Below are 16,319 nucleotides of genomic sequence, written 5' to 3'. Positions count from 1 at the left end.
TCATGTTTATTTGTAACTTAAGATTGTTTGACTTCCTGAGCCATTTGCATTCAGAATTCATATATCTGCATGCAAAAAAAGATAACAAAAATTATACCCCACTACTGTTTTAAATAATGATAAATGCTTAAATTCTAATCCAAAGTCTCAATTTCAATGCAAAAATGATTGAAAGAACCTATCATTACGTATTTCACTGCATTGGATTTAAGCATTTCAAAGCGGAGCACACAAAAAGAAAGGGGTGTACTTCATTCTTCAGATGCTTCGATTTAATTTAGAAAATCTGTAGATTTTTATGATGAGCAAATAAAAAATGTCAAAAACTTTTACGTAAAATTCAACTTAATTCGAAATTAATACTAATTATGGAACTATTGGCCAACAGCGAATAATCCTTGCCGGCAGAGTCCTCTCCGAAGTTAGAAATTTTGAAATTTCTGAGTCGTAGCAAAGATTGCTTTAGCCACGCAACTACAGGTTCGTCCGTGTGGACCTGGAGTTAGGCAAATTATGGAATTGACCATGGACGGAGGACCCCACATAACAATAGATAGCGCTGTTAGATCTACTGTAATGCTGATTGTACTGGAGCTTTTCCCCTCCATCTACGGTTCGTATGCATCGGAAAATGGGACCCACTCATCTTTGGATCGGTTCAGAGTGGGGCCCATATCGTTTCAAATTCTGCATATAAAGAAGTGCAGAAAGGGTGTTGGTGCTTTGCGAGTGCACGAGTGAGTGTGACCAGTTACTTCTACCTTCTCTCTCGACTATGAACGCTTGCCAATGAACTAAGTTTAGAATCCCTTTCTTTTCATCTCTCTTCTGCCTTCTTAACTTCGGAAACCCACATAGTTTCCTTCACTTTCCTGCACTTTCTTTCAACCCAAACATGCATCATCTCCTCTTCTATCTCTCATCTCTCTTCCTCTTTGTCTCACCAATTTTCTCCTCGCCTGCAGAACTCCAACTCCTCATGCAAATCAAGGCCTCCCTCGATCCACTTAACCGGTTCTTGACCTCCTGGGAACCCAACACTGACCCATGTGCTGGGTCTTTTGAGGGCGTAGCTTGCAATGAGCAAGGCCGTGTGGCTAATATTTCTCTTCAGGGCAAGGGTCTCTCCGGCCAGATACCTCCGGCTGTAGGTGGGCTCAAGAGCTTAACTGGTTTGTATCTGCATTTCAATGCTCTTATTGGAGAAATACCGAAAGAGATAGCTGAGCTGACTGAGCTAAGTGATTTGTATCTCAATGTGAATAATTTGTCTGGGGAGATTCCATTTCAGATTGGCAACATGTCTAATCTTCAAGGTTAGTTGTTAAGTTTTCGCAGTAAAATTGCATTATGCGTTCTTGGCTTGTTTACTTTTCTTGGACATTTGCTATTTTGATGTTAAGTTTTCTAAGTTTCTGCCAGCTGCTGCATTTGGGTTTAATAAGTCATGTGAAGGGCGGAAACTTTTTCATTGAAAAGCTTCAATCTTGTCTGTTACATGACTTTTTTTTATTATTATTTTTATCTGGGTTCTCTCATTTAACTTGGGTTTAATCCTTTTTTTTTTTTTTTATCTTTTTCTTCAACATTTTGATGTCTGATTTTTCTAGTTTATTTATGGACTGGGTAGTGGGTATCTCAAACACTGAACTGCTTCTCATGAAAAGCCAAAAGCTTGAGTATATTTATTTTGCACTTCTCTAAAAATAACGAAATTGTGGCCAAACAGAATGGAATAAAGCTTTCGCATTAATTGCAGATTCTTGGTGGTTTATTATTTACGCTCAACAACATTATCAAATTCACCTTCATCAATGGCTGAAGACGAAAAGAAAAGTTCTTCCATGTCTACCTGAATGATTAGTTGAATAGATGCCTAATTATTACTTGGACAGTCGTCCATGGACTCCCTTTTGTTTTACTATATTTTAATTTTAGACTTCATTGTTGTTGCTTAACGTTGAGTCAATCTTTTGAGCTAAGCGTTATGGGATCTGTGTTCTTGCACTACCAAAAAGGAATGATCTATTGAGAGCTTCATTTAAAAAGAAATATATATTTATAGATGTGTGTGTTCATAGTTTAGCAGACCTGCTGTACAACATTGTCATTTTGAAGGCTATAACTGTAGACAAATGGAAATTTTTTTGAAACGAGCCTCAATCTGGATCTCTTTGTTTTCAGTTTTGCAGCTGTGTTACAATAAGTTGACTGGGAGTTTACCAACACAACTGGGTTCTCTGAAGAAGCTTAACGTCCTTGCTCTACAATATAATCAGTTAACTGGTGCAATACCTGCAAGCTTGGGTGATTTAGGATTGTTAACAAGGCTGGATTTGAGCTTTAATGGTCTTTTTGGTTCAATTCCAGTAAAATTAGCTAATGCTCCTATGCTACAAGTTCTAGACATTCGAAACAACAGCCTCTCTGGGGATGTGCCTCCAGGTAATATGATTTCTCAAGCTGTGATATATCCTTCCATCTGCTTACCAACACCATTAGGTCTGTGTTGATATAATAAGAAAATTGACATGGAATTAACTTTTGGCTTTACTTTTTTTTTTATTTTTTATTTTTTTCCTTCTTGATGAAAATTAAAGCTTTGAAGAGACTGAATAGTGGATTCCAGTATGACAACAACCCTAAGTTATGTGGAGTCGAGTTTCCTAACTTGGAAACATGTGATCATCTAAACCCAGATAGACCTGAGCCTTCCAAACCTAGTGGTGCATTGCAAAAGGATATCCCAGAATCTGCAAACTTACCTTCTAATTGCAGCCAAATTCACTGTTCAAATTCATCCAAAAGTCCACAGTATGGTGTGATATTTAGTGTAATTGGAGTTTTTATTGTATTAACTGTCACTGGACTTTTCACATTCACATGGTACCGTCGCCAGAAACAGAAAATTGGAAGTGCATTTGATACTTCAGATGGTCGGCTTAGTACTGACCAGGTCAAGGAAGTTTGTAGGAAGAATGCCTCTCCACTCATCAGCCTAGAGTATTCCAATGGGTGGGATCCCTTGGCCGTGGGCCAGAGCAAAAGTGGACTCTCTCAGGAATTTCTTGAGAGCTTCATGTTCAATTTAGAAGAGGTAGAACGAGCAACTCAGTGCTTCTCAGAGGTGAATTTGTTGGGGAAGAGTAATTTCTCAGCCACCTACAAGGGAATCCTAAGAGATGGGTCAATTGTTGCTGTAAAGTGCATCACCAAAATGAGTTGTAAATCTGATGAAGCTGATTTTTTGAAGGGTTTGAAGAATTTGACCTCATTGAAACATGAAAATCTGGTGAGATTGAGAGGCTTTTGCTGCTCAAAAGGAAGGGGGGAGTGTTTTCTCATTTACGATTTTGTCCCAAATGGGAACCTGTTGCAGTATCTTGACATAAATGAGGGCAATGGGAGGTTTCTTGAATGGTCCGCCAGAATATCTATCATAAAAGGCATTGCCAAAGGTCAGTATTTGTGCTAAATTTTCAGAATTTGTTTACCTGTCATGCGTTTTTTATTTGTTGGACGTGAACATTTTAGGTGCACTTGGAAACAACTAAGAAATAGGATTAAAGTCAAATAGCCAGTGGATGTGGAACTAATCTTAAGGATCTACTTTGATGGTGATCACTTGCATAGTTTCCACACCTAATTGAAGAAAAGAAAATAACTTTTTTAGAGATTTTATACAAGCTGCTAACCTATTACTTTTAGCACCTTCTTCATCAAATTGATAATCTTTCTAGTTGTTTTATGTTCTAACCAGGTATTGGGTATTTACATGGTCATAAAGGAAATAAATCTGCTCTATTCCACCAGAACATATCAGCTGAGAAAGTGCTCATTGACAGACGATATAATCCGTTGCTCTTAGATTCAGGCTTGCACAAACTGCTGGCAGATGACATTGTCTTCTCCATGCTTAAAGCTAGTGCTGCCATGGGATACCTGGCCCCTGAGTACACAACTACTGGCCGTTTTACTGAAAAGAGTGATGTCTATGCATTTGGCATGATTGTACTTCAACTCCTCAGTGGAAAACGTATAGTCACCACAATGACTCGCCAAGCAGTGGAATCATTCAGGGTCGAAGACTTTATTGATGCAAATCTTGAAAGAAAGTTCTCAGAATCAGAGGCAGCCAAACTCGGGAGATTAGCGCTTCTTTGCACTCATGAATCTCCAAATCAAAGGCCTACAATGGAATCTGTGTTGGAGGAACTACATGAAATTATTGTCTCTCCTTAACTCATATTCAGAATTACGGACATTTTGCCTCAGTTTTCAACGTGCAAGAGGCTAGACTTGGATCCCTCACTTCCGCACTTACCAGCTGATGTTGAAAGCTCAATTGCTAATTGTTGCCCAACTTCGTTGTCTTTTCTTGAGGACTGAATCTGTTGTAAACGTTGGGGTTGTTCGGCTTCGTTGTAATTTGTTGGGAGTTGCAATGAACTTTTAGTCATTAGGTCGGGGGGCAGGTCTAACTCTGTCAAGTGATATATCTTTAGCTAATGAACTGAATTTAGGGATGTAGTTATATTCAAATTACTTACCATTGCCTCCCACTATTAATTTTCTAATAATATTGCAATACACCCATAACGTTTACAATATGTAAGCAGAACCCAACATGATGCGATGCTCTGGAAATTGTTATGGAACCAGAAATGGACAAACTGATGTTTGCAGGGTGCGAAGAGAAGAGAACATTAACTTTCCAATTGAATTCACGTGCATCTGCACTATAGAATTTAGACCTGACGCTCTAATATGGCCTATGCTGGATGCGTCTATCTAAAACAACAAAAAGATTGTTTTGCTTTGTCCACTGGCCTGTGAATTTTTTTTGTCTTCTTCGTCTGTCTTTCATCATTTGTCTTCCTAGGTTAAAGTAAAGAGCAAGACATCACAGCTAAGAGAGATTTGCCTCGTTATTGATCAGTGTCCCTTGATTCAGATCATGTTATAGACCATGGCAAGGTATTTTTGGTGCTCTCCTAGTCCTGCTCACAACTTGATCTCCTGGAGATTTAGGGCCTGTTTGGATTAACTATTGAATACGGTGATAAATTTATCATCGTTAATCGATAATGATAAGCGATAAATGATGATAGCTGTTTTATATTAAGTGTTTGGTAAAATTATATTTAACTGTTGCTGTTAATATGTGAAATAACTAATAAAGATATATATCATATAATTTATTTTATTATTTAAATAAATATAAAATTATAAATTTATTACATTATATTATTTATTTTATTATTAAATTAAATATATAATTATTAAATTAATATATTATATTATTTAAATAAATATATAATTATTAATCTTTTATATTATATTATTTATTTTATTATTAAAATAAGAAAATAATTATTTTTTAAGATAATTAAATAATTTAAAAAATATAGATAAAATAATAAAATATTTATTATTGTTAATAGAAAAATTTATAATTAATTTTAAGTTTTTGAATATAAATAAATATTTTATATTTTATGTTATTAATAAAAAATATTTTAACAAAGTTGAAATATATTAATTAAAATATTAAAATTATAAATAAAAAAATAAAAATATTAATAATATTAATTTTTAAGTTAAATAAAAAAGGATAATATAGTCAAAATAAAAAATAAAATCATATCATCTATCAGCTGATGAGAAACAGCTCTAAAAATAGAGCTGATACAAACTGCAGCTGATGGGTATCATACTCTATTTTTTTGAACTTGCCAAACACTACAATTTACCTGTTTGGGTATCTATCAGCTATCAACTACACCCAACAGGTAAACCAAACACCCCCTTAATCGGTTTGCTTGGTAAACCTTGGCGACAGTTTTTCCCTCTGTGCTTCATCCGTCTACTTCATATTATCCAGGTCATTTGCCTACATTCCGGCTGTAGAAAACTAGAAATGCAGCGCTGCGTTTGCTGGGAGTTGGTTCCTCCTCTCATGTGGGTCGGATCTTGAGCTGGAAAGGGTTTTATTTTGGTTGGGTCTCCAACCATTGGCTATAATGGGTTGAGTTGCTTTTGGGGCCCTATTTTAGCCTAATTTTTAATTTATGGGCTTTCTCTATATTCTAGCTTTGGAACTTTTCTTGCAACGTGATCTGCCCCTCTATTATATTTGGCATCTGACCTTTTTATTCTGCAATGAAATCTATCATCTCTGACAAAAAAGTAAAAAAAAAAAAAACCAAGGCTCAATGATAAATGAGAGAACTCAGAAGAGAGTTGCGTTCTTATCTTTTTCTAGAACGACGTCGTTTAGATGTGTTAAAAAAATAATTTAAAAAATAAAATTCTTATTACTAAAATGTATTAAATTTAATTTAAATTATTTTCTTATAATCTATTATTTATATATGTAAAATTTTAATAATTTAAATAACAATACTATATAAATAAAGCGGCTAAGGGCTGATTCTTGGTAGCCCTAGCCCGCGAGCTGAGCCTAACTCTGAAAATTTTATGGACTTACTGGCATACATTCCCGGCCCCAAAAAGCTAAAATTAGGGCATACTCTTAACTTTAAATTTCAACACTTTATATATATATATATATATATATATATATATATATATATATATATATATATATATATATATATATCTGTCACCTCATCTCACGTCTTGGTTTGGTTTTTTTATTTTTTATTTTTAATTTTATTTTTATTTTTTTTATGGTCAGTCCTGGTTTTGGTATCCTTGATCAGCTATTATCTTGATTTTGGATTTATTTATATTACAGCCGACTTCATTTTCAAACATAAAATTTTATGAAATTTTTTTATAAATATAAAATTTTAGTATTTGATTTAAATAAAAATTTATTTGAAATTCTTAATAATCAATTATATGAAATTTATTATACTCAACTCAACTCAACTCAACTAAGCCTTTATCTAAAAAATTTGGGGTCGGCTATATATATTCGTTTTTTCCACTCTAAATGATTTTGGATTAAATCCTCAGAAATGTGTAATGCTTGTAGGTCATATTGTACTACTCTCCTCTAAGTCAATTTAGATCTACCCCTTTTTTTCTTTCTATCCTCTAACCTAATGTGCTCTACTTGTCTAACTGGAGCCTCCATATATCTACGTTTCACATGACCAAACCACCTCAATCTCCATTCTTTCAACTTATTCTCAATTGGCACCACTCTTACCTTTTCTTTAATACTCTCATTACGGACTTTATCTAGTCTAGTATGGCCACTCATTCACCTTAACATTCTCATATCTGCAACTCTTATCTTGAACGCATACGACTCTTTCAGTGCCCAACACTCACTACCATATAACATAGTCGGTCGTATGGCTGTACGGTAAAATTTTCCTTTCAACTTATTGGGAATCTTGCGATCACATAAAACTCCCGTAGCAAGTCTCCACTTCAACCATTCGGCTTTAATCCTATGACTAACATCCTCCTCACATCCCCCATTTACTTGAAGGACTGAACCGAGATATTTAAAGTGATTACTTTGGGACAGTATCACTCCATCTAAACTAAAACCTTTCCTATCAACAGTTTGGCCTTCATTGAACTTGCAATGCATGTATTCTGTCTTCATTTTACTTAACTTAAAGCCCTTTGACTCTAGAGTACTTTTTCAAAGCTCTAGCTTTTTGTTGACTGCTTCTCGCGTTTCATCTATCAGAACAATATCATCCGCAAACATCATGCACCAAGGAATACTCTCTTGTATGTGTTTCGTCAATTCATCTAAAACTAATGTAAAAAGGTAAGGGCTTATAGCTGATCCTTGGTGTAATCCAATTGAGATCGGAAAATCTCTTGTGTCCCCTCCCACTGTGTGCACAATAGTACTTGCTCCTTCATACATATCTTTCAATACTTATATGTACCTAATAGATACCATCTTTTGTTCTAACACACCTCATAAGACATCTCTTGGAATACTATCATTAGCCTTCTCCAAATCAATAAAAATCATGTGTAGATCTTTCTTCACATCTCTATATTTATCCATCAAGCTTCTAATGAGAAAGATCGCTTTCATAGTTGAACGACGGGGCATAAAGTCAAATTGATTGAGAGAGATAGAAGTATCATGACATAGTCGATGCTCCACAACTCTCTCCTACAACTTCATAGTATGGCTCATGAGTTTAATTCCCCTATAGTTTGAGCAACTCTGTATGTCATCCTTATTTTTAAAATTAGGTACTAAATACTCTTCTTCCATTCATCAGACATTTTCTTTGAATTTAGAATCTTATTAAATAATTTAATTAATCATGCCACTCCCATATCTCCCAAACACTTCCACACTTCAATCGGTATTCCATCGGGTCCACAGGCTTTACCCACTTTCATTCTCTTAAGTGCTTCCTTTACTTCTAAAGATCTAATCCTTCTATCATAATTCACATTCTTTTCTATTGTTCTATAGTCTATATTCATGTTATTACTATTTTGATTATTATTAAAGAGATTATTAAAATAATTTCTCCATCTTTTTTCAATGTCCTCATCTTTCACCAACACTTTTCTTTCTTTATCCTTAATGCACCTAACTTGATTGAGAACTTGACATTTCCTTTCTCTCCTCCTTGCTAATCTATAAATATCTTTCTTTCCTTCTTTAGTTCCAAGTTTCTCATATAACTTTTCAAAGGCATGTGCTCTTGCTTGACTAACTGTCTTTTTTGCCTCTTTCTTTGCTATCTTATACTGTTCATATGCCTCATTATTATCACATTTAGGTAATTTCTTATACCATTCCCTTTCTCTTCACTGCCTTTTGTACTTCTTCATTCCTCCACCATCTCTCTTTTGAGGGTGGTCTATGTCCTTTAGACTCTCCAAGTACTTTTCTAGCTACTTCTCTAATCTTTGATGCCATCTGTATCCACATATCATTGGCCTCCTTATCCAGCTTCCATGCTTGGGACTTGAGAAGCTCATTTTTGAACTTCACTTGCTTTACTCCTTTTAACTCCCACCACTTTATTCAAGCTACACTATTTCTTCTGACCTTACTTGAATTGTTCATAAACTTGACATCCAAACCACTAATCGATGATGACTTGTTAAAGCCTCTCCTGGAATGACCTCGCAATTCTTGTATAGAGCTCTATTTGTCTTCCTGGTTAAGAGAAAGTCGATTTGGCTTCTATGTTGCCCACTTTTGAAAGTCACTAAAGGTGATTCTCTTTTTATAAAGTAGGTATTTGCTAGTATTAGGTCGTATGTCATAGCAAAATCCAAGATGTTTTTTTCCTCCTCATTTCGACTGCCAAAATCAAAATTTCCATGAACATTCTCATAACCTTGCCTATCACTTCTTACATATCCATTCAAATCTCCACCAATGAAAATGTTCTCTTCATTCTATATGCTTTGCATTAAATCATCCATATCTTCCCAAAACCTTTATTTACTCTCACTATCAAGTCCTATTTGCAGGGCATAAGCACTAACTATATTTATTGTTTCTCCTTCTAGTACTAGCTTTACTAGTATAATTCTATCTCCTACTCTTTTCACAGCTATTATAATGTCTTTCAATGTCCTATCTATGATTACGTCCACTCCGTTCTTGTTTCTCTCCTTTCCAGTAAACCACAGTTTGTACCCTGAATTACCCACTTCCTTTGTCACGACCCAACCTATGGGCCGGATCGGCACTAGGACCTGGGCTAGCCTAAAGCCCCCGAGGCCCGTAGTAAGCCTAACTGTTCATTAACCCAACTCTAAGGCCCATTTGGGCCCAATTTCAAGAAACCAACCGGACAGAGTCCGGCCATAAAGTGGACCTTTCAACGGGGAGTTTTTGACTCACCCAACCTGTAAACAAAATATATCATCAATTGGGGAGCTCAGCTCACCCTCTACATACTCATATCGGCATAAAAATAAATGGGAGCTCAGCTCCCTTATCCAATCCATCAAACATGCATATAATTTTACAGGTCCACATGACAATTTATATTACAGACCTGAATCATTTAAATATTTCTAACACATGCGGAAATTCTAGGAGTAAATAAAATTACAAAACTATTGATAAACAACCTGCGAAGGAGAAAAGCAGGTTAACCACAATAAAATCCTCCTGTAGCCTGAGAAAAAATATTGAACAGGAGTGAGCGTTCGACTCAGAGAGTAAAATATCAATTTTAACCATAATCTCTATAACTATCTAGAACTAATGCAACCTGTGGAGTGAAATGCAATAGCAACCATATTTTCACATCATAACAATAAAAAGGTAATTTGAAGCACTCACGCACCCTGTAACATCAATCATAATATATGGGAGCTGATCCCCTATACAGCTCTCTTAAATCCAACCTGGTGCCAGCGAAGAACTCAGCTCGGACTTCCACTTAATAACCAAATCGGGGTCCCAGCGAAGAACTCAAGCCGTGTCTACCCCGAAGGACCGGGTCTCAGCGAAGATCTCAAGCCGTGTCTACCCGTCCTATCTATAGTCCACACCACATCACACGCATGCCAACGCACGCACACTGCTCCAAATTACCACAACAACATCCATGGCACGCTAACAGTTATGAATGCAACATAAATCGTGCCTAGAGTTTAACTATATAAATATTTGCATATAAGTGATGCATGGGCATGCTTGAACATATAATAATATCGAAATTACAATTAAAATTAATATTTTACTCACAGACTTGACGGCAATCACTATGGCGGCTTGGCGGAGGAAGAAGGCTGTCCCGGCTCACCTGACAATTATATTACAATTATTTAATACAAATGACCTAATACAAATCAAGAAAAGACCCAATACGTCCTAAGTCGTGCCGAAAATCCGGCAGAATCTCCCCTATACCTAGGACCTCCCCAACCTGCAAAAGGGCTCAAAACACACTTCTATATCCACAATCCATATATCCACAACTCAATCACATCACACAGCCCCTCCTGGGCCCATCAAATCAATCATTCATCACAATATGTAAAATTTCAATTTAGTCCTTATAATTGATCATTTTTGCAAAAACTGCTCAAATAAGCTCTAAAAATTATAAAACTCGCCTCATGTCCTTAGAAATATTACTAAGCTATTGCAAAAAGAATCGTAATTTTCTAAGCTACCACGAATATTTTATGAATTTTTAATCCTATTTAAGCACTAGAAAATTACGAAAAAGCAAGGTTCGGGTTTACCTTTGCCGATTCCGACTTCGAACGCGCTCGATGCCCGACAATGGTGGGGTAGCCAAAACCTCAATCCAATTCGAGACTTTTCCGTAGTCGGTCTGTTCGCCGAAATTCACGCATCCGACAACCGCCGAATTTCCGAATTGAGGATACCTGCACGAAGCCCAATAATAATATATAAAAAATCAGGGGTGTTACATTCTTTCCCCCTTACAGAAAATTTGTCCTCGAATTTTACACAAGGCAGAATAAAGTACATGATTACACATTGAACAGATAAGGGTAGTTGCTACGCATGTCCCATTCTGACTCCCAGGTGCACTCTTCCACTGACTGGCTCCTCCACAAAACCTTAACCATAGGGATCTGTTTTGATCTTAGCTGTCTCACTTGGTAGTCCACTATGGCTACAGGTTGCTCCTCAAATGTCAAATTCTCCTTTAGTTCTATTACATTCGACTGTAGTACATGAGAAGGATCGAGAATGTATTTCTTGAGCATAGAGATGTGAAACACGGGATAAACGTGAGAAAGGTTGGGTGGTAGCTCCAACCGGTAGGCAACTGCTCCAACTCTATCAGTAACCTCAAAAGGTCCAATATACCGAGGTGCCAACTTGCCCTTCTTTCCAAATCTCATGACTCCCTTCATTGGAGAAATCTTCAGGAATACATAGTCGCCCACTGCAAACTCCACATCCCTCCGTCTGGGGTCTGCATAACTCTTACGCCATCTTTAAAGTCGACTGTTCCCTGATTAAAGGAACTATCTCTGAAGTGTACTGCACTAGGTCTACATCATGCACCTTCGCTTCCCCCATTTCCGTCCAACACAGAGGAGACCTATACTTTCTTCCATATAGTGCCTCATAGGGTGGCATCCCTATACTGGAGTGATAACTGTTGTTGTAGGCAAACTCCACCAAAGCTAGCTGCTCATCCCATTGACCTCCAAAATCCAAAACACTCATGCGAAGCATGTCTTCCAGTGTTTGGATTGTCCTTTCGGACTGTCCGTCTGTCTGAGGGTGGAAAGCCGTACTGAAGTTCAACTGTGTGCCAAGTGCCTCCTGCAACTTTCTCCAAAACCGAAGTGAATCAGCCCTCTGTCAGATATTATGGAAGCCTAACTCCATGCAATCGACTATTTCTCGAATGTAGAGCCGCGCATCGTGCACGTAATATGTAGTCTTCACAGGCAAGAAGTGAGCTGATTTGGTTAGGCGGTCTACAATTACCCATATCGAATCATATCCTCGCGTGGTACGAGGCAACCCAGTCACAAAATCCATAGAAATCATTTCCCACTTCCATTCTGGGATAGGGAGCTCTTGCAACTTCCCTGACGGTCTCTGGTGTTCAAACTTCACCTTCTGACAAGTCAAGCACTTGGACACAAAGTCTGCTATGCCTCTCTTCATGCCATTCCACCAATAGCTATCTCTCACATCATGGTACATCTTGGTGGAACCTGGGTGGACACTGTACAGTGTATAGTGTGCCTCTCGCATGATTTCATTCCTGAGGTTGTCCACATTGGGCACACATATCCTAGAACCTTGCACTAAGGCGCCATCATTGGCAAATCTAAACTCACCACCTTCACCCTACTGTACTCTTTCTATGATCTTCATTAATTGTTGGTCTCTGTGTTGGGAAACTCTAACTCTATCTCGCAAGTCTGGCCTCACCAAAAATGAGCCAACAAGACCCCTCATCCGAAAGATCTAGGATTAAACCTTGATCCATCAACTCATGTACTTTCTCGAATCAACGGTCTCTTCTCTGTGAAATGTGCGCCAACCGCGTAAGATTTTCTCGCTAAAGCATCTGCTACTACATTGGCCTTCCTGTGGTGGTACCGATGGTGCAATCATAGTCTTCCGTAAGCTCCATCCATCTCCTCTGTCTCAAGTTTAAATCCTCTGTTGGAAGATGTACTTCAAACTTTTATAGTCGGTGTATATCTCGCACACTTCACCATACGTAGTGTCTCCGCATTTTTAGTGCAAAAACTACACCGCCATTTCTAAATCATGGGTGGATAGTTCGCTCATGCCTCTTCACCGCCTTAAAACATAAGCCACTACTTTTCCATTCCGCATCAAAACACACCCTAGGCCAACTCAAGGCGTCACAAGACACGGTGTATCCTTCACCGCTCATAGGTAGTGTTAACACAGGGCGATGGTTAGACACTCCTTATCCTCATCATTATAACTGACTCTATCGAGCTCTCTTCCTGTCCTTTGGATCTTATCCACTTCCCTTTTCCTATTTTTGGTATTGTTGGTATCTTTTCAACCTGCTGTACTTATTCCTTAATTTTAGTCCTATCTCATCCTTACACCTTTTCCTTCAAAGATGTCTATCCCATCATCAACTTTAACTTTCTTTTTATTTCTTAGTCTTATCTTGATTACTAGTTTCATTACTTCGAGAATTCTAACCCTATGATTTACTCCTACCAGCACATTCTTCACCTTATGTAACACTTATAATTACCCATAGAGAATTTTTTTTTGTACCCCCTTTTTTTCAACTTAACTATCAGAACATTATCATTCCCTACCAGCCTTAGTAGGAAATTGCTTATCCTGGATGAATATGAGCCCCATAAACTATAAGTTCCATCTGAACTAACACGGTTGTAAGAAATATGTGTCATGCCTTAATTCCAAACAAGATACTTCACGTGTTCATTCTCCTTAATATAATCATATATACTGCCCATAGCTTTCTAAACTTCAACCTCAAATTACCCATCAGCAACAATTTCATCTATTGAAACTCATCCATAAATAGTACTTCATCTAGCTCATAGTTTAAAACAGTCGCAAGCCTTAGTAGCTAACTCAATTTAACTCCTGTCATTACTCTGATCATCCTTTCATACTTAACACTAGGTATGCACTTACTGTCATTCTCATATCAGGAAATTGTATATGAATTGGTGCCTATCAAAATCTCAAATAACTAGGTCTCCTTGCCTCGCCTCTCTGCTCCTTATATAACGCCTGAATCAAAAACACGAGCTAAACTTGAAAAGAAAGAAAAATATACTCTATATTCAACTACGCCCGATTGTCCATATAATAAAGTTTAACCTATGTTTCTTAGTTTTTCTCTTCAAATTTCATCATCTCCTAGCACAATTGTTTCTACCAATAAGGTATCATCTGTATGAACCCTTTACTATACCATCGTCCTTCCTGACATAATATTTTATAATTTATTAACTTTACTTATACTCGACCTATGATTCATATCTATCATCGTTTATATTGTGCCCTTAACCTTTGTTGAATCCTGAAAGATTTCTCTCGCTAATAGATTCTTCAAACACTAATTCCACCCTTATCTATGATCATTAATTTGATCCTTAAACTTTCTAGTGATTTATTACCATCCATACTTGTCACTTTTTATTCTACCCCTCATCGTTGCTCTGTCATATTAAGTCCACCGCAAAGTGATTCTGTTGATCACACTAAAAATGTTTACCTGACATTCATAACGAACCTCTAACTACCTTCTCACTATCTCAAAAGTCTAACTTAAAACCTATGTGTCATTATCTATCATTCTTTTCCTCTCATCATACCTATTTGATCCCTTAGACTGACTTTTATTCAACTTACTGCTTACTAACTTCTCTTTCTCTACCTATTTAGGTAGTCCGCAATACCATCGCACACTTTCTAACATTTACTCATTATTATTGTATTCCATACCTCCATCACTTTTCTCACTAATGTGGTCCCATTTTGGGTTTTCCATCCTTGTCATTCTCCTTGCCAAGAATAACACTTAGCCTATCCTATATCTTAACTTTGTTCCTTTTATTATGCGCTCTTTAGGTTGTCCTTTCATTTATTTCCTTTGTCTTACCCAAAATAGAACTTGACTATTCTATCCCTGGTTCCATTCTTCTTCCTAACATAATAGCTATACTTGCTAACTATATCTTTCAGAGTCTCTATCGCGTTATCATATGTCTGTGCTACTCAAATTTGGTCCTTTGACCACTCTAGCTAGTACTTCCACTAGCATTTAGATTATTTTGCATCTGCAATCAATTGTCCAAACTTTCATTCTGCACTTTCTTTATCCATTGGCCTTCTGTGATTTATCTTCACTAATTTATTACTCTTAACACTATTATAATTAGATTATACTATTGTTTTGAATAATTTGAAATTAGAAAGGAACTCAGCAAATTACAGTCATACTTTTATTGTATGATCTCTATTCTTATCCTTTAGCTTACATAATACCCTTACCACCTCGAGAACTGACTCTGTAGTAATTTTATTTATTTGTTATTATTATTATTATCCATGTTTACTCAATTAGCCAAAACTTAAGGTTCCGGGCACCCAAACCCGTCATCCAATTCAAAGGATTTACATCCATCGTGATCTGATTATATATGATTCCTATAATAGAACTTGCATCCTCCGCAGGATACCTGAGCCAACTTCTCTCTACCACACTCTACAGTCCCATCTGGGGCACTATTTTGTTGGTCACCATTATTAGTAATAACTTTCGATCCCTTCTGAAAAGATAGGACTATACCCTAACTTGCTGCAACAAAGATACTACATTTACCACCTTGCCCAAAACCATGTCAAATTAATGACTCTCCTATCATATTATAGCTCTGTGAATCATCAATTCATAGTTCCGACTTTCCCTAAGTAGTAGGGTTGTACTTTATTTCATACTGATAAACACAATGTATACTATTCTCAATAATTTATAACCAAATGTTTGTCATACTGCAAAAACCATCCAAAATTTCATACTGAATACTAGATAATCTCACTCTATAGGTGTCACCTTTACTTTGCAACTAATCCGAAACCTCTGGTCTGATGGCAATTCTTATTGTAACTCTAGCTCATGCTAGGGTAACTGAGTCACTGACTCTAGTTATCACCCCACTGTGACCTCTCAATATTCTAACTCTAGACCCCTAACTAGGAGTTCCCAACTCCTCTGCAGATATAGAACTCTGTTATGGTATTACTGTACCAAAACAGAGACTGCCTGCAAACATCCTCATCATAAGCACTACAAGGAAGTACGCAGCTCTATACAATAATCTCATGTCGGTACTATAATCTGCAGCTTACAGAG

At 36.9% G+C, this 16,319-nt stretch overlaps 1 protein-coding gene across 2 annotated transcripts; it reads left to right on the top strand.

The window, feature by feature from the left end:
* The first annotated feature begins 712 nt into the window (after window positions 1-712).
* Window positions 713-4,545, top strand: LOC110663001 (protein NSP-INTERACTING KINASE 2). Of its 2 annotated transcripts, none has more exons than XM_021822181.2 (4): window positions 713-1,316; window positions 2,185-2,445; window positions 2,601-3,458; window positions 3,761-4,545. In XM_021822181.2, the coding sequence occupies exons 1-4, from the start codon at window positions 896-898 to the stop codon at window positions 4,240-4,242; spliced, it is 2,022 nt and encodes a 673-aa protein (XP_021677873.2). In that variant the 5' UTR covers window positions 713-895; the 3' UTR covers window positions 4,243-4,545. The 2 variants fall into 2 exon arrangements, with proteins under 2 accessions (XP_021677873.2, XP_057998756.1); XM_058142773.1 differs by having other exon boundaries at window positions 3,741-4,012.
* The last annotated feature ends 11,774 nt before the right edge of the window (window positions 4,546-16,319 follow it).

The sequence above is a fragment of the Hevea brasiliensis genome, chromosome 2 (genome assembly GCF_030052815.1).
Source record: "Hevea brasiliensis isolate MT/VB/25A 57/8 chromosome 2, ASM3005281v1, whole genome shotgun sequence".
NCBI lineage: Eukaryota > Viridiplantae > Streptophyta > Magnoliopsida > Malpighiales > Euphorbiaceae > Hevea > Hevea brasiliensis.
This window is presented reverse-complemented; position numbering and strand designations above follow the sequence as displayed.

Excerpts from the sequence above, each read along its gene's own strand:
- LOC110663001 (XM_021822181.2), top strand. The coding sequence starts at position 896 with ATGCATCATCTCCTCTTCTATCTCTCATCTCTCTTCCTCTTTGTCTCA. Across the intron at positions 1,317-2,184 it reads CAACATGTCTAATCTTCAAG|TTTTGCAGCTGTGTTACAAT; the intron begins GTTAGTTGTTAA and ends CTTTGTTTTCAG. Across the intron at positions 2,446-2,600 it reads CTCTGGGGATGTGCCTCCAG|CTTTGAAGAGACTGAATAGT; the intron begins GTAATATGATTT and ends TGAAAATTAAAG.